The sequence below is a fragment of the Oncorhynchus mykiss genome, chromosome 2 (assembly GCF_013265735.2).
Source record: "Oncorhynchus mykiss isolate Arlee chromosome 2, USDA_OmykA_1.1, whole genome shotgun sequence".
Taxonomy (NCBI): Eukaryota; Metazoa; Chordata; class Actinopteri; order Salmoniformes; family Salmonidae; genus Oncorhynchus; species Oncorhynchus mykiss.
Genome location: NC_048566.1, coordinates 42018448 through 42037499, shown reverse-complemented (window position 1 = coordinate 42037499; position 19052 = coordinate 42018448). Strand labels below are relative to the sequence as shown.

Sequence of the window (19052 nt, the reverse complement as noted above, 5' to 3'; positions counted from 1 at the left end):
GCAATGAAGCTTTTGTAACTTAATGTTGGCATTCAACAAATTCAATATTTGTTATCTTTATTATTGCTCACATTTCTTGTTTCCTTCATTTATTTAAATGTATATACTATCACAATATGTGCAGTCTCTATTGGGCATTTGCCTAATGGTCAAGAAAATGTTATGGGTGTGCACCAAATAAACCACTGCTTCATAGCAGAAGTAGCCTAGTTTAATCTAATGAAAGGTTTTCGATCCAAAATCAAACACATCATCAACTATACTCAATTATTGGAAACTGTAAACAAGTATTGCATATTATTTAATAGAATTAGTTACATCTCAGATACATTGTAGATATCAGGGCCACTCAGCCAATGTGCTGGAGAGCTAAGGGAATGCAGTTTTAAACCTCATAACACAAGAACCCATTAGTCTTAGACTTTATGATTCAATTGAAAAATTATTGTCAAGTGAAAATCCATCACTTTGGTTGTGTAATGCACTTCCTCACTTAATGTAGGCTATTATATGCTTTTATAGGGGAATGACAATCAAAAGATAGAGCATAATGTGGGTGGTTTAATGTACTATAGCCTACTGGGCTTTGCTTTTTTGAATAGCCAGCAGTAAAATATGAGCATAGCCAGCTGTGGGAAGTAGGGGTTCTGAGGGTGCTGCAGATAAATAATATAATAAATCAAATCTGACTTTTTTTTTGTCCCACAAAATTAGTGAACTAGAACCCCCTCACCCGACAGCACCCCCAACCCAGAACATCTTCCCGCGGCCATACATGTGTCATTTTAGACGGTGATCGTTAATTTATATTAGTTAACAGCCAATATATAATCCTAACTGATTGATGAGGAGCACACAGTCCCCAGGGTCCAGGGCATAACACTGATGAAGTTCTGGGGTGGAGAGAAACCAAGCACTGCTGTTAATGTGTGTGTGTGTGTGTGTGTGTGTGTGTGATTGAGAGAGAAATAGTACATAGGTTTACAGTAAAATTCATGCTCTTATACATGTAGTTACATTTACGTCATTTAGCAGATACTCTTATCCAGAGCGACTTACTGGAGCAATATGGGTTAAGTGCCTTGCTCAAGGGCACATCAACAGATTTTTCAAACCGGTGACCTTTTGGTTACTGGCCCAACACTCTTAACCGTTAGGCTACCTGCACTGTAATTACTCTAGTAACAACATTCTATTAAAATGTTAATGATAAAAACCTATTAACATAACTTTTAGTGATCCATTGTAATGTTTTTGTAATTACATAAGAGAAACTTGTCCCCTTGTAAAATAGCTAAACTGGTGCTCCCCAGAACTTAATCTGCTCCAAATAAAGGAGAGCAGCATTAAAATAGTTTATTTCCAAAATGGTATATCCACCAATTTTTCGCTTTTTTTCTTCATCAGAAATAGATGTTTATGTGTACCTTTTGTGTGTGTGTAAAATATTACTGTTCTTAGATGTGTATTAAAAAAAAAAATTCCCCCTGCAAAACGCTATGTACAGTGCCTTGCGAAAGTATTCGGCCCCCTTGAACTTTGCGACCTTTTGCCACATTTCAGGCTTCAAACAAAGATATAAAACTGTATTTTTTTGTGAAGAATCAACAACAAGTGGGACACAATCATGAAGTGGAACGACATTTATTGGATATTTCAAACTTTTTTAACAAATCAAAAACTGAAAAATTGGGCGTGCAAAATTATTCAGCCCCCTTAAGTTAATACTTTGTAGCGCCACCTATTGCTGCGATTACAGCTGTAAGTCGCTTGGGGTATGTCTCTATCAGTTTTGCACATCGAGAGACTGAAATTTTTTCCCATTCCTCCTTGCAAAACAGCTCGAGCTCAGTGAGGTTGGATGGAGAGCATTTGTGAACAGCAGTTTTCAGTTCTTTCCACAGATTCTCGATTGGATTCAGGTCTGGACTTTGACTTGGCCATTCTAACACCTGGATATGTTTATTTTTGAACCATTCCATTGTAGATTTTGCTTTATGTTTTGGATCATTGTCTTGTTGGAAGACAAATCTCCGTCCCAGTCTCAGGTCTTTTGCAGACTCCATCAGGTTTTCTTCCAGAATGGTCCTGTATTTGGCTCCGTCCATCTTCCCATCAATTTTAACCATCTTCCCTGTCCCTGCTGAAGAAAAGCAGGCCCAAACCATGATGCTGCCACCACCATGTTTGACAGTGGGGATGGTGTGTTCAGCTGTGTTGCTTTTACGCCAAACATAACATTTTGCATTGTTGCCAAAAAGTTCAATTTTGGTTTCATCTGACCAGAGCACCTTCTTCCACATGTTTGGTGTGTCTCCCAGGTGGCTTGTGGCAAACTTTAAACGACACTTTTTATGGATATCTTTAAGAAATGGCTTTCTTCTTGCCACTCTTCCATAAAGGCCAGATTTGTGCAATATACGACTGATTTTTGTCCTATGGACAGAGTCTCCCACCTCAGCTGTAGATCTCTGCAGTTCATCCAGAGTGATCATGGGCCTCTTGGCTGCATCTCTGATCAGTCTTCTCCTTGTATGAGCTGAAAGTTTAGAGGGACGGCCAGGTCTTGGTAGATTTGCAGTGGTCTTCCATTTCAATATTATCGCTTGCACAGTGCTCCTTGGGATGTTTAAAGCTTGGGAAATCTTTTTGTATCCAAATCCGGCTTTAAACTTCTTCACAACAGTATCTCGGACCTGCCTGGTGTGTTCCTTGTTCTTCATGATGCTCTCTGCGCTTTTAACGGACCTCTGAGACTATCACAGTGCAGGTGCATTTATACGGAGACTTGATTACACACAGGTGGATTGTATTTATCATCATTACTCATTTAGGTCAACATTGGATCATTCAGAGATCCTCACTGAACTTCTGGAGAGAGTTTGCTGCACTGAAAGTAAAGGTGCTGAATAATTTTGCACGCCCAATTTTTCAGTTTTTGATTTGTTAAAAAAGTTTAAAATATCCAATAAATGTCGTTCCACTTCATGATTTTGTCCCACTTGTTGTTGATTCTTCACAAAAAAATACATTTTTATATCTTTATGTTTGAAGCCTGAAATGTGGCAAAAGGTCGCAAAGTTCAAGGGGGCCGAATACTTTCGCAAGGCACTGTATATAGAGTGGGGCAAAAAAGTATTTAGTCAGCCACCAATTGTGCAAGTTCTCCCACTTAAAAAGATGAGAGAGGCCTGTAATTTTCATCATAGGTACACTTCAATGATGACAGACAAAATTTGAAAAAAAATCCAGAAAATCACATTGTAGGATTTTTAATGAATTTATTTGCAAATTATGGTGGAAAATAAGTATTTGGTCACCTACAAACAAGCAAGATTTCTGGCTCTCACAGACCTGTAACTTCTTCTTTAAGAGGCTCCTCTGTCCTCCACTTGTTACCTGTATTAATGGCACCTGTTTGAACTTGTTATCAGTATAAAAGACACCTGTCCACAACCTCAAACAGTCACACTCCAAACTCCACTATGGCCAAGACCAAAGAGCTGTCAAAGGACACCAGAAACAAAATTGTAGACCTGCACCAGGCTGGGAAGACTGAATCTGCAATAGGTAAGCAGCTTGGTTTGAAGAAATCAACTGTGGGAGCAATTATTAGGAAATGGAAGACATACAAGACCATTGATAATCTCCCTCGATCTGGGGCTCCGCGCAAGATCTCACCCCGTGGGGTCAAAATGATCACAAGAACGGTGAGCAAAAATCCCAGAACCACACGGGGGGACCTAGTGAATGACCTGCATAGAGCTGGGACCAAAGTAACAAAGCCTACCATCAGTAACACACTACGCCGCCAGGGACTCAAATCCTGCAGTGCCAGACGTGTCCCCCTGCTTAAGCCAGTACATGTCCAGGCCCGTCTGAAGTTTGTTAAAGAGTATTTGGATGATCCAGAAGAAGATTGGGAGAATGTCATATGGTCAGATGAAACCAAAATATAACTTTTTGGTAAAAACTCAACTCGTCGTGTTTGGAGGACAAAGAATGCTGAGTTGCATCCAAATAACACCATACCTACTGTGAAGCATGGGGGTGGAAACATCATGCTTTGGGGCTGTTTTTCTGCAAAGGGACCAGGACAACTGATCCGTGTAAAGGAAAGAATGAATGGGGCCATGTATTGTGAGATTTTGAGTGAAAACCTCCTTCCATCAGCAAGGGCATTGAAGATGAAGTGTGGCTGGGTCTTTCAGCATGACAATGATCCCAAAAACACTCCCCGGGCAACAAAGGAGTGGCTTCGTAAGAAGCATTTCAAGGTCCTGGAGTGGCCTAGCCAGTCTCCAGATCTCAGCCCCATAGAAAATCTTTGGAGGGAGTTGAAAGTCCGTGTTGCCCAGCAACAGCCCCAAAACATCACTGCTCTAGAGGAGATCTGCATGGAGGAATGGGCCAAAATACCAGCAACAGTGTGTGAAAACCTTGTGAAAACGTTTGACCTCTGTCATTGCCAACAAAGGGTATATAACAAAGTATTGAGATAAACTTTTGTTATTGACCAAATACTTATTTTCCACCATAATTTGCAAATAAATTAATAAAAAATCCTACAATGTGATTTTCTGGATTTTTTTTCTCATTTTGTCTGTCATAGTTGAAGTGTACCTATGATGAAAATTACAGGCCTCTCTTATCTTTTTAAGTGGGAGAACTTGCACAATTGGAGGCTGACTAAATACTTTTTTGCCCCACTGTATATATCCCATTGTTTAGCTGGAATAGAAGTATCCTGTATATTTAACATAGAAATTATACCTATAATAAATCTGGCCTCATGCTATAGCGTTTAGTTGGGCTCGTCCCCAGTAGCACCCTATTCCCTGTATTGTACACTACTTTTGACCAGAGCCCAGATCTCATATGATGGTTAAATATAGGCCTATTTTTTTATATTTAAGTACATAAATACATTTGTACAGTTCTTTATTAAAATGTAATTATGTGTCACATTTAACGGTGTAAAACTTTGTAGTGCAACTTTTTTTCTCAGAGTGAGGCAGACATAACACTACATGGCCAAAGGTATGTGGACACCTGCTCGTCGAACATCTCATTCCAAAATCATATGCATTAATATGGAGTTCCCTTTGCTGTTACAACAGCCTCCACTCTTCTGGGAAGGATTTCCACTAGATGTTGAAACATTGCTGCGGGGACTTCCTTCCATTCATCCACAAGAGCATTAGTGAGGTCGGGCACTGAAGTTGGGCGATTAGGCCTGGCTCGCAGTTGGCTTTCCAATTAATCCCAAAGGTGTTCGATGGGGTTGCGGTCAGGGCTCTGTGCAGGCCAGTCAAGTTATTCCACACCGGTCTAGACTGACCATTTCTGTATGGACCTCGTTTTGTGCATGGGGGCACAAAACAGCCCCAGACCATTATTCCTCCTCCACCAAACTTTACAGTTGGCACTACATTTGGGCAGGTAGTGTTCTCTTAACATCCGCCAAACCCAGATTAGTCCGTCGGACTGCCAGGTGGTGAAGCGTGAATCATCAACCCAGAGAACGCATTTCCACTGCTCCAGAGTCCAATGGCGGCAAGCTTTACACCACTGCAGCGGACGTGGGACATTGCAAATGGTGATCTTAGGCTTGTGTGCGGCTGTTCGGCCATGTAAACCCATTTCATGAATCTCTTGACTAACAGTTATTGTGCTGACGTTGCTTCCAGAGGCAGTTTAGAATTCAGTAGTGAGTGTTGCAACCGAGGACAGATTATTTGTACATGCTACACACTTCAGTGCTTGGCGGTCCTGTTCTGTGAGCGTGTGTGGCCTACCACTTCGTAGCTGAGCTGTTGTTGCTCCTAGGCGTTTCCACTTCACAATAACAGCACTTACAGTTGACCGGGGCAGCTCTAGCAGGGCAGACATTTGAGGAACTGACTTGTAGGAAAGTTGGCATCCTATGAAGGTGCCACATTCAAAGTCACTGAGGTCTTCAGTAAGGCCATTCCACTGCCAATGTTTGTCTATGGAGATCGCATGGCTGTGTGCTCGATTTCATACACCTGTCAGCAACGGGTATGGCTGAAATAGCACTCTTTCCTCATTAGTGGTCGTTTCTAATGACTGGCCTCCTGATCTTACTCAGCAGCAGAATTGTTCTCCTAGGATTAAGTAGAATAATGCTGCTATTGTAGCAAAAAAAGTAAATGTGTGACTAGAGAAGGAAAGACTCATCAATATGTAATTGTGTGTCAAGCCCTGGCGTAAACCCAACGTCTAACCCTAACTCCAACCTTGACCCCTTATCTATTCTTAACTGGAGCCCAAGTGACCATCATTTGAAACTAAGAGATGTGGAGGAGAAATCATTTTTCCTTTTCAGGAAACTTCATGCATTTATTACTTGAGGTCATGATGTATTATTTTCAAGTTGTAAACCAGTGGCCCAAGGGTAGGCAAACCTGGACCTACTCTGGGTACCCCCAGGACCAGAGAAACCAGTGATACGGTAAAAAAACAACAACATATTGTGTTGATATAACAATCAATACGTTCATGTAATTAGTCTACTCCCAACTCGTAACTCAGAGTAGGTGTCACTTTTCGTTCATTAAAAAACAGCCTATTTCTCCAAGCAGTGACGTCAATCATCGAGAGGAATTATTTAAGCGATTATAGTGAAACCGTCCAATAGAAAACGGGATTGCAAGATCTTTCAACCAATCAGAAGTCTCCGTGTTGCCCAGCCTCCCTCTTTTTTGGATCCTTACTTAACTGTGGAATAGCATCTGTTTTGTTCAAATATCTAGGTTTAATAAGAGCATTTAGCGATGTTTATTTTTGAAACGATGACACAGTGGATGTGTATCATTGGCGCAAGCTTCATAAGCACTTTCGTCTTCATCTAGCGACAGGTGAGAAAGTGAAATGTGATCGTGGCAATCTATTTTCAATGCAACTCGCTAGCATAGCTAACCTAACTAAACATCATCACGTCAGTAACATCATTCAGACTTCGATGGTCACATCAGAGTAACAACCAACGATACATTGTCACCTGTGCCGTATATAACAAGTTTTATTTAGATTAAAGTATTTGAGATATTGTCCAATATGTTAATGTTTTGTAGCTAATTTTCATTTTTCCAAGTTCAAATGCTAGCTAGCTAACAATGTAACGTTAGCAGGTAACTAGCCATGATTTAGAGAATGAAAGATTAAGGAAACGGTTAAATCATGGTGAAAAACGTTGGTGTACATGTATATAGCTGGTTGCAATAACACTGGATTACTTTGTAACTAGCAACACAATGAATACAAATGGTGGCCTATTGTCTGGTGCAGTTCTCCCTAAGAGTCTTAACGTTAAGGTAACTATGTTAGTTAGCTAGCTAAGTAGCAAGTGGGGTAGATGGAAGCAGCAGCGACTGTATCCGCTTCTGTCTTAGCTAATCAAGATATGTTAGCTATGTTCACTACACTGTGGATATTTTAATGCACACAGTACACCTGACAGGTATTTTGCAGACCAATGCGTCTTTATTTAAATACCTTTTTATTATACTCATGTTTTTCACTTTCACAACTCCAAACGGTGAATGATGTGGAAACAGTCAAACTGTTGCATGTTCCTGTTTTGATACCCATTTTCGTGTGACTAAAAAGTTTGTGCAATATTTTTGGCCTGGAGTCAAGAGACAGCCTAGCTCGGCTGCTATTATAGGCATAGTAGTGTCAAGTCAATTGATCCTTGATGGTTGTTTCTGCATATCTGGGGTGCTGAACTGCACGTTGACCTTTCAACATGTCTTGCTAGGTTTGAACCATTTCATCTATGTAGCATAGTACAGTTAAAGAGCAAGGGGGGTATGTTGGATTTTCCAGAGCATGTATTTGTTCTTGGTGCTTTGAATAAGCTTGTTCTGTGGATTTGTGGACACATTTAGTACATGCCAGGTTTATGTTGTGTAGCAGTTGTTTTCTCTGCCTTGCATGTACTTCCAGTGTTTTATAAACTAATGACTGTCCACCCTTTCTCCCCCAGGTTCCTAATACAATTATGGAGTTTTGAGAAGGGTTTTGTGTGTCTTGGGGGGGAAAGGGGGCCTTTCCCCTCAATTTGGATGGACTATTTGAAGGGACCTTCTGGAGGGTTAATGAACTTGTTGAACTTTGTAAAATATTGTATTTAAAAATATATATATATAAATATTTGTAAAAGGAGTAGGTATTTTTGGAAATATTTTTAAATAAGTATAGTATTTATAGATGTTTATTTAATGAATTCCTGATGCCACTGAATGTTTCAAACACATTTGGTTGTGTTGAGCTTTGGGTGGACTGAGATGACCTAAAACAAGGCCCTGGGGTTGCTAGGGTGCGGTGGAACCTCAACACAAGCACAATTCTAGCACCCCAAAACAATCTCCCACCTTTTTCTATTTTCTTCCGAGAGCAGCTACATTAAAACATTATAGTTTCAAAGTCAAACTGACTTGCCCTAAAGCGTTATCTTAGGGTTTGTTGTTGTACTGAAGGGTGTTTCAGTGTTTGTTTTAGAGTTTGGAGTTTGAGGGGAGCAGGGTCTCCCTGACTGCGTTAGAGCGGGGAGTTCACAGCAAGGTTTAGAAGTCACTCAGGATGAGCGTGGTGATGGCAACCCCAGACTGCACGCCAAAATGCCGCTCCATGCGGCATGCAGATGAGGTGGTGGCGGCGCTGACGCAGGGTTCAGAGGGGCGCCTGCGGGCCTTCCTCAACACTCACTGCCACAACGCGGCCACACTGAGGGACGCCTTCGGCCGCACGGCCCTGCACCTGGCCGCCTCGCTGGGCAAGAGGGCCCTGTTGGAGTGGCTGCTGGAGAGGAAGAGCGCTGACCTCATGGTGAAGGACAAGGAGTCTGGCTGGACCGCCCTGCACCGCAGCGTCTTCTACGGACACATCCACTGCCTCATGTCACTTGTTAAGGTGAGTCTCCCTCTGTGTTTCTGAAATAATGTAGAGATGACTGGGCCTCCTTTGGCCTCTACAACACAGTGGCAAGACAAAGGTATGTGAACCCTTTTGTATTATCTGGATTTCTGCATAAATTGGTCATCAAATTTGATCTGATCTTCAAAGTCAAACAATAGATGTGCTTTAACTAATAACACACTAACAATTATATGTTTTCATGTCTTTATTGAGCATACCGTGTTAACATTCACAGTATAGGGTGGGAAAAGTATGAGAACCCTTGGATTTAATAACTGGTTGACCCTCCTTTGGCAGCAATGACCTCAACTAAAGGTTTTCTGTAGTTGACCTGCACAATGGTCTGGAGGAATTTTGGATATTCCTCTTTACAAAACTGTTTCAGTTCAGCAATGTTCTTGGGATGTCTGGTTGAACCGCTCTCTTGAGGTCATGCCACAGCCTCTCAATCGGGTTGAGGTCAGGACTCTGACTGGGCCACTCCAGAAGGTATATTTGCATCTGTTGAAGCCAGTTATTTATTTATTTTTTGTGTGTGTGTTTTGTGTGACGTTGTCCTGTTGCAACACCCAACTTCTGTGCTTCAATTGGCAGACAGATAGCATTACGTTCTCCTGCAAAAAGTCTTGATTAACTTAGGAATTCATTTTTTATGTTGATGATAGCATGCAGCAAAGCAGCACCAAAACATGATGCTCCCTCCACCATACTTTACAGTGGGGATGAGGTTTTGATGTTGGTGTGCTGTGCCTTTTTTTTTCTCCACACGTTGGGTTTGTTCCTTCCAAAGAACTCAACTTTAGTTTATTCTGTCCACAGAATATTTTGCCAGTAGCACTGTGGAACATCCAGGTGCTCTTTCAGATGTGCAGCAATGTTTTTTTTGGACAGCAGTGTCTTCTTCTGTGGTGTCCTCCCATGAACACCATTCTTGTTTAGTGTTTTATGTATCGTAGACTTGTCAACAGAGATGTTATTATGTTCCAGAGATTTCTGTAAGTCTTTAGCTGACACTCTAGGATTCTTCTTAACCTCATTGAGCATTCTGCACTGCTCTTGTAGTTATCTTTGCAGGATGGCCACTCCTAGGGAGAGAAGCAACAGGGCTGAACTTAATCTATTTATAGACCATTTGTCTTACCGTGGACTGACAAACATCAAAGCTTTTAGAGATCATTTTGTAACCCTTTCCAGGTTTGTGCAAGTCAACAATTATTAATCGTAGGTCTTCTGAGATCTTTTGTTCGAGGCATGGTTCACTTCAGGAAATGCTTCTTGTGAAGAGCAGTCACATTTTGTGAGTTTAAAAAAAAAAATTATAGGGCAGGGCAGCTCTAACTCACATGTCAAATCTCATCTCAATTAATTGGACTCCAGGTTAGCTGACTCCTGATTCTAATTAGCTTTTGGAGAAGTCATTAGCCTAGGGGTTCACATACTTTAACCCAACCTACACTGTGAATGTTTAAATTATGTATTCAATATAGACAAATACAATATTTTGTGTGTTATTAGTTGTAGCACATTGTGTTGGTATATTGTTGTGACTTAGATGAAGATCTGATCAAATTTTTAGGTCCGATTTATGCAGAAATCCAGGTAATTCCAAAGGGTTCACATACTTTTGCTTGCCACTGTAAATGATTGGTATGTGGAGGAAGACATTTATATGACTTCCATTGGCAGTACTTTTGTTCTGTAGCTACTCTTTTCTTGCTTGCTTCATCACTGGCCTACAGCTAGGTGTAGTTAAATGGAAATAATATTGTGGCTCTAGTCTAGAATGGTGCTTCTGTGTTGCAGCATGGCGGCATTCTCTCCACCCAGGATAAGGAGGGCCTCTCTGTCCTGGACTTAACCATGAAGGACAGACCAGCACACGTTGTATTTACAAAGACTGGTGAGGATCGCTTATCATTTCATATCGATCTCTCATTTGGACTATGCATGATAAAAAGGGAAAAGCGGATGTTTCTTTTAAGCACATAGTCAAGACGGGTGTCAATCATTGTTGCCTACTTGTAGAAAATAGTGTTGGAAGTCTTGGCTGTGGCAGGCATTTTTTTTTAAACTTTTGGTTTTCTCTCTCTCAGACCCCACTGAGGTTTATACCTGGGGGAACAACACCAATTTCAGTCTGGGGCATGGGAACCAGGAGAGCAGGCATCATCCTGAGATTGTGGATCTGTTTTCCCGGACCGGGGTTTACGTCAAACAGGTAAACAAACCAACTACTATTTTTATTTATTTTATTTCACCTTTATTTAACCAGGGAGGCTAGTTGAGAACAAGTTGTCATTTGCAACTGCGACCTGGCCAAGATAAAGCGTAGCAATTCGACACATACAACAACACAGAGTTACACATGGAATAAACAAAACATAGTCAATAATACAGTAGAACAAAAGAAAACAAAGTCTATATACAGTGAGTGCAAATGAGGTAAGTTAAGGAAATAAATAGGCCATGGTGGCGAAGCAATTACAATATAGCAATTAAACACTGGAATGGTAGATCGGCAGAAGATGATTGTGCAAGGTAGAGATACTGGGGTGCAAAGGAGCTAAATAAATACCAGTATGAGGTAGGTAGATAGATGGGCTGTTTACAGATGGACTATGTGCAGTGATCTGTAAGCTGCTCTGACAGTTGGTGCTTAAAGCTAGTGAGGGAGATGTGAGTCTCTAGCTTCAGAGATTTTTGCAATTCGTTCCAGTCATGGGCAGCAGAGAAATGGAAGAAAAGGAGGAATAGGCTTTGGGGGTGACCAGTGAAATATACCTGCTGGAGCGCGTGCTACGAGTGGGTGCTGCTATGGTGATCAGTGAGCTGAGATAAGGTGGGGCTTTACCTAGCAGAGACTTGTAGATAACCTGTAGCCAGTGGGTTTGGCGACGAGTATGAAGCGAGGGCCAACCAACGCGAGTGTACAGGTCGCAATGGTGGGTAGTGTATGGGGCTTTGGTGACAAAACGGATGGCACTGTGATAGACTGCATCCAGTTTGTTGAGTAGAGTGTTGGAGGCTATTTTATAAATGACATCACCAAAGTCGAGGATCGGTAGGATGGTCAGTTGTACTAGGGTATGTTTGGCAGCATGAGTGAATGATGCTTTTTTGCAAAATAGGAAGCTGATTCTAGATTTAATTTTGAATTGGAGATGTTTGACGTGGGTCTGGAAGGAGAGTTTACAGTCTAACCAGACACCTAGGTATTTGTAGTTGTCCACATATTCTAAGTCAGAGCCGTCCAGAGTAGTGATGCTGGACGGGCGAGCAGGTGCGGGCAGCGATCGATTGAAAAGCATGCATTTGGTTTTACTAGCGTTTAAGAGTAGTTGGAGGCCACGGAAGGAGAGTTGTATGTCATTGAAGCTCGTCTGGAGGTTAGTTAACAGTGTCCAAGGAATGGTGTCGTCTGCATAAAGGTGGATCAGAGAATCACCAGCAGCAAGAGCGACATCATTGCTGTATACAGAAAGTCGGCCTGAGAATTGAACCCTGTGGCACCCCCATAGACTGCCAGACGTCCAGACAACAGGCCCTCCGATTTGACACACTGAACTCTATCAGAGAAGTAGTTGGTGAACCAGGTGAGGCAATAATTTGAGAAACCAAGGCTGTCGAGTCTGCCAATAAGAATGTTGTGATTGACAGAGTCGAAAGCCTTGGCCAGGTCGATGAATACGGCTGCACAGTAATGTCTCTTAACAATGGCGGTTATGATGTCGTTTAGAACCTTGAGCGTGGCTGAGGTGCACCCATGACCAGCTCTGAAACCAGATTGCATAGCGGAGAAGGTATGGTGGGATTCGAAATGGTCAGTAATCTGATTGTTAACTTGGCTTTCGAAGACCTTAGAAAGACAGGGTAGGATAGATGTAGGTCTGTAGCAGTTTGGGTCTAGAGTGTCTCCCCCTTTGAAGAGGGGGATGATCACGGCAGCTTTTCAATCTTTGGGAATCTCAGACGATACGAAAGAGGTTGAACAGGCTAGTAATAGGGGTTGCAACAATTTTGGCAGATAATTTTAGAAAGAGAGGGTCCAGATTGTCTAGCTCGGCTGATTTGTAGGGGTCCAGATTTTGCAGCTTTTTCAGAACATCGGCTATCTGGATTTGGGTAAAGGAGAAATGGTGGGGGCTTTGGCGGGTTGCTGTGGAGGGTGCCGGGCAGTTGACCGGGGTAGAAATGCTTATTGAAATTCTCAATTATAGTGGATTTATCGGTGGTGACAATGTTTCTTAGCCTGTGAGCAGTGGGCAGCTGGGAGGAAGTGCTCTTATTCTCCATGGACTTTAGTGTCCCAGAACTTTTTTGAGTTAGTACTACAGGATGCAAATATCTGTTTGAAAAAGCTTGCCATAGCTTTTCTAACTGCCTGTGTATATTTGTTCCTAACTTCCCTGAAAAGTTGCATATCACGGGGGCTATTCGATGCTAATGCAGAACGCCGCAGGATGTTTTTGTGCTGGTCAAGGGCAGACAGGTCTGGCGTGAACCAAGGACTATATCTATTCCTAGTTCTGATTTTTTTGAGGGGCATGCTTATTTAAGATGAGGAAGGTACTTTTAAAGAATAGCCAGGCGTCATCTACTGACGGGATAAGGTCAATGTCGTTCCAGGATACCCCGGCCAGGTCGATTAGAAAGGCCTGCTCGCAGAAGTGTTTCAGGGAGTGTTTGACCGTGATGAGGGGTGGTCGTTTGGTCGCAGACCCATTACGGATGCAGGCAATGAGGCAGTGATCGCTGAGCTCTTGATTGAAAACAGCAGAGGTGTATTTGGAGGGTGAATTAGTTAGGATGACATCTATGAGGGTGCCCGTGTTTACTGATTTGGGGTTGTACCTGGTAGGTTCATTGATAATTTGTGTGAGATTGAGGGCATCAAGCTTAGTTTCCATTAGTTCACATATAGTATTGAGGGCACAGCTGGGGGCAGAGGGAGGTCTATAGCAAGCTGCAACAGTGAGACTATAGAGATCCAATAAATGTTCTCTTGACTTATTTTCAGTCTTCGCTCTGTTCTGTTCTTATTAAGTGGAGATGTTCTGCCTCTTTGCCATTAGCTAGTCACATGAGTCATTCTAGGGCTTCCCCACCTTAAACACCCTAGTCTCCTGGGCCCCCCCCCCCCCCCCCCACACACAGACTTGGCCTCAATTTATGGATCACTAGGGGGATCCATCACAACAATGCTTATGTAAAAACATGGTTGTACCATCTGTGGCATCTCCTGGATAACAGGCACGTCACCTGCCCCCACCCCCCGCACCTCCTGCAAAACAGACCCCCTCCTGGGATATTGCCCTCACAACAGGCTGCTCTCCCAGGAACAACGGGCATGTTTTGTATAAGTTGGCATTGTTCTTATTGGGTGGTTGTGTATAGTATAAGGGGTACAATCACAGCAATGGTAACTGGCTATTATGAAGCTCTCTAACAAAAACTACATCAGGGCACCACTTTTGAAGTCTGGGAAACATCTAAGACACACTTTTTTTGTGTAGTTACCTTTTAATTCAAGTGCACATGCACCGAGCACTGTTTAGTTAGCTGTGTTTCTCTGTAGCACACGTGATAGTGTTAGCAAAACAAATGCCTACTGCACTGATGAAAATAATCCTGAAATGGTTCTACCAGGTAGGCAGAGGCTACTCTTTAGTTAGTTATTGTTATAATTGATTAGGTTTTTGGGAAAGCCTTTCCATCTACCAGAAGACAGTTATCATTAGCATTGCTTATTTTTTTGGTGTAATGCGAATACAGGGGAAACACTGACTGACATCATTGACCTCCTATCACTATGGATTTGGGAGATTTTAGAAATTGAAATATCAGGAGTGAGCTGCTGAGTGAGAGGGTGAATGAATGAGAGGAGTAGGACAGGTGCACTGGGCTTGGGTTTCTGTGTCTGGCTTTGTCTAGCCCAGCTCTGCATGGTTTAACCCACGTTGGCTTTATGTGCGATCCGCTCTACAGTGTCACTGATGGCCATGTGGAGGCCCTTACTGTGATTATAGCTATTGGCACCTGTGTCACTGCCCAGTCTGTCTCTCTCTTTAGTATAGAGCAGGGTTCCCTAACTGTTGGCCCCTTGTTTTATTTGCCCCCCCAAGTTTTCAGAGAAAAAAATAGTTTTCATTGTTGGACATAAGACTGTAAAAACACCAGGAAATCCGCTCGAAGTGATTTTAATTTAAGATATCTGTTCCAAGTATTCCCATGCAAAATAGAGATGTGATCGTATACAAATTTAAGCAAGGTTTGAAATGATTGTTTTAGTCAAACATTATCTTTTTGGGCATCTTGCAGTCAATTTGCAGTTTACAAATTATTTGTAATTACAGTTGAAGTCGGAAGTTTACATACACCTTAGCCAAATACATTTAAACTCAGTTTCACAATTCCTGACATTTAATCTCAGTAAAAATGTCCTGTTTTAGGTCAGTTAGGATCGCCACTTTACTTTAAGAATGTGAAATGTCAGAATAATAGTGATTTATTTCAGCTTTCATTTCTTTCATCACATTCAGTGGGTCAGAAGTTTATACACTCAATTTGTATTTGGTACGATTGCCTTTAAATTGTTTTACTTTGGTCAAGCATTTCAGGTAGCCTTCCACAAGCTTCCCACAATAAGTTGGGTGAATTTTGGCCCATTCCTCCTGACAGAGCTGGTGTAACTGAGTCAGGGTTGTAGGCCTCCTTGCTCGGACAGACTTTTTCAGTTTTACCCACAAATTTTCTATGGGATTGAGGTCAGGGCTTTGTGATGGCCACTCTAATACCTTGACTTTGTTGTCCTTAAGCCATTTTGCCATAACTTTGGAAGTATGCTTGGGGTCATTGTCCATTTGGAAGACCCATTTCCGAGCAAGCTTTAATTTGATGTCTTGATGTTGCTTCCATATATCCACATTATTTTCCTCCCTCATAATGCCATCTATTTTGTGAAGTGCATCAGTCCCTCCTGCAGCAAAGCACCCCCACAACATGATGCTGCCACCCATGTGCTTCACGGTTGGGATGATGTTCTTTGGCTTGCAAGCGTTCCCCTTTTTCCTCCAAACATAATGATGGTCATTATGGCCAAACGGTTCTATTTTTGTTTCATACACCAAATAATATTTCTCCATAAAGTACGATCTTCGTCCCCATGTGCAGTTACAAACCATAGTCTGGCTTTTTATGACTTCCTTGCTGAGTTTTCAGGTAATGTTGATATAGATATATATATATATATATATATATATATATATATATATATATATATATATATACACACACACACACACACTTACTTTTGTACCTGTTTCCTCCAGCATCTTCACAAGGTCCTTTGCTGCTGTTCTGGGATTGATTTGCACTTTTCTCACCAAAGTACGTTCATCTCTAGGAGACAGAACGCGTCCCCTTCCTGAGCGGTATGACAGCTGCGTAGTCCCATGGTGTTTATACTTGCATAGTATTGTTTACAGATGAACGTGGTACCTTCAGGTGTTTGTAAATTGCTCCCAAGGATGAGCCAGACTTGTGGAGGTCTACAATTTTTTTTCTTAGGTCTTGGCTGATTTCTTTTGATTTTCCTTTGATGTCAAGCAATGAGGCACTGAGTTTGAAGGTAGGCTTTGAAATACATCCATAGGTACACCTCCAATTGACTCAAATGATGTCAATTAGCCTATCAGAAGCTCCTAAAGCCATTCCATAGTTTTCTGGAATTTTCCAAGCTCTTTAAAGGCACAGTCAACTTAGTGTATGTAAACTTCCGACCCACTGGAATTGTGATAGTGAAATAATCTGTCTGTAAACAATTATTGGAAAAATGACTTGTCATGCACAAAGTAGATGTCTTAACCAACTTGCCAAAACTATAGTTTGTTAACAAGACATTTGTCGAGCGGTTGAAAAACAAGTTTTAATGACTCCAACATAAGTGTATGTAAACTTTTGACTTCAACTGTATGTTCCGGCCCCTATCATCCGGCTCAAAAACAAATCAGGCCGCGGCTGAATCTAGTTAATGGTCCCATGTGTTAGGTTTTAATTATCAGAGTAAGAACTCGACGGATACTATGAAAGCTTAAACCAAGTTTATTCTTCCTAAAGGATCGAACAGCTGAACAGACAAAAACATGTTTACAATGGTGGTAGTATGTGTACCCCAATTTGTGGATGTGGATTCTCCTCCTCTCTAAACACTACTTCTCTGTTAGGCAGGAAATGAAGTGACGCGGGCAATAAACTCTTCCTTAACGTGACCTGACCTCAACCCCCTTCATCACTAATCCACTGCTCTCTCCATTTTTCAGTGCTTCCATGTGATCGTTAACTTCTGGTGTAGACCTAAACCTAATCACTTAAAATTTCATTATGATACCTGATAATTTACCCTATTCAAAGTTTAGGAGTTAGAACCCAGAATCCATCACTGGTTTAGAGGGCGTTGAGAGGTCTGAGGAAGAAACCTTGTAAGGTAACTTTGTATTTTTTTAGGTAATGTTCTAGAGATCTGTGATCTAACGTTGTAAAGATGTAGACCCTAACTGTGGTTAGAACCGTTTTCCAGCAGTTATTTAGACTTATGCTAGGGAATGCAATCCTATGACATCAGCTCTAGTGCTCTGCTACAGCTCATGATGTCATAGGGTGGCATGCCTTCCTAGTTTACTACAGATTTTGACAAGTCTTTGGGTTAGATACATTATAGATATATCAGATGTCATATTGAAAGGTAATGACAACTTTTGAGTTTCATAATTGTCTTATGGCAGGTTGCTATTTAGCTTCTATATTTTATACACCTTTCATGACCTGGGCATTTTCATGACCTTTGCTCAGTGGGGAGCAGATTCCATTTCAAGACCTCTCAGTGACCTACTGGTACCCCCTACATGGAGCAGAGAGCCTTTGTCCTCAGTGCTACCTGCTCACAGTTCAGCAGGTGCTGGGTGTTAAATATTTAATCCAGTATGCCATGCTTTAATTAAATGAGCCACGGCTGTGTGTGTGTGGGGCTGTCTCGTTATCAATGTGATACTCGGGGGAAACATCCCTTTCGCCCTATTGCGAGCTGGAGGGGAGTGATGCATTATTAATGATGTTTACTTTTCCACTTGTGCCCCGGCCTAAAGTACCACCACTATTTGACTATTACTACGAGAGGGCTTTGGCCACGGAAATGGAAGATGCGCACAATCAACAATCAAACATGCTGATGTCTTTGAGTTCTTGTAAAGAGAATTTGACAACGGAGCAGAATTTGTCTCCATGAATCGACCTACGTTATTGATGACCAAAAAAATGTGTTTCCTTTCTTCTCAGGTGGTGCTGTGTAAGTTCCACACAGTGTTCCTGTCTCAGAAGGGACAGGTGTATACCTGTGGACACGGGCAGGGAGGTCGGCTGGGACACGGGGACGAACAAACATATCTGGTGAGAATAGTATACTGTATTGCAGGGGTAGGACCAAGTCATTGTTTTACAAGTTACTCTTAGCACTCAAGTCTCAAGTCAAGACCATTAAGTGTCAAGTTTCAAGTCCTAAACAATTCATAATGTACTCTTCACCAAATGTAATACCATTTCATATTTTTAACAAGAGTAAAAGTTAGTATATTACATTTACGCAAATCATGAATGCTTTTAAAAATATCTATTTATTACCCCCCCTCCCCCAATAGTGTATTCCTATCGAGGATCGCTATGGGGTGCAATCGGGCGATGTAGGCTTGTACACCATCACCCAACCTTTGTTTTAGGAGTAGCAGTAACATCAGGCAGGATTTAGGCTACCAACTGCCTAGCCAGTTGTTGCTCAATCTTGGGTGCAATGATCACGTTCACGCACTGACTGACTGTGGAGGCTCATTGATTAAACATTGTTAGCCTACATGATACACTAGTAAAGTAATAAAATATATACAGTGTGGAGAACAAGTGTTTGATACACTGACGATTTTGCAGGTTTTCCTACTTACAAAGCATGTAGAGGTCTGTATTTTTTTTCAACTGTGAGAGATGGAATCTAAAACAAAAATCCAGAAAATCGCATTGCATGATTTTTAAGTAATTAATTTGCATTTTATTGCATGACATAAGTA

General features: G+C 41.7%; 1 protein-coding gene across 1 annotated transcript in view; it reads left to right on the top strand.

Annotated features, from left to right (window-relative positions):
• The first annotated feature begins 6658 nt into the window (after positions 1–6658).
• Positions 6659–19052, top strand: part of LOC110489894 (inhibitor of Bruton tyrosine kinase) — a 35905-nt gene continuing 23511 nt past the window's right edge. Inside the window, exons 1-5 of the mRNA XM_021562860.2 lie at positions 6659–6881; positions 8012–8937; positions 10747–10843; positions 11037–11161; positions 18274–18384. Coding sequence (XP_021418535.2) covers positions 8608–8937; positions 10747–10843; positions 11037–11161; positions 18274–18384 — 663 coding nt within the window. The 5' untranslated portion in view covers positions 6659–6881; positions 8012–8607. The remainder of the gene's footprint in view (positions 6882–8011; positions 8938–10746; positions 10844–11036; positions 11162–18273; positions 18385–19052) is intronic.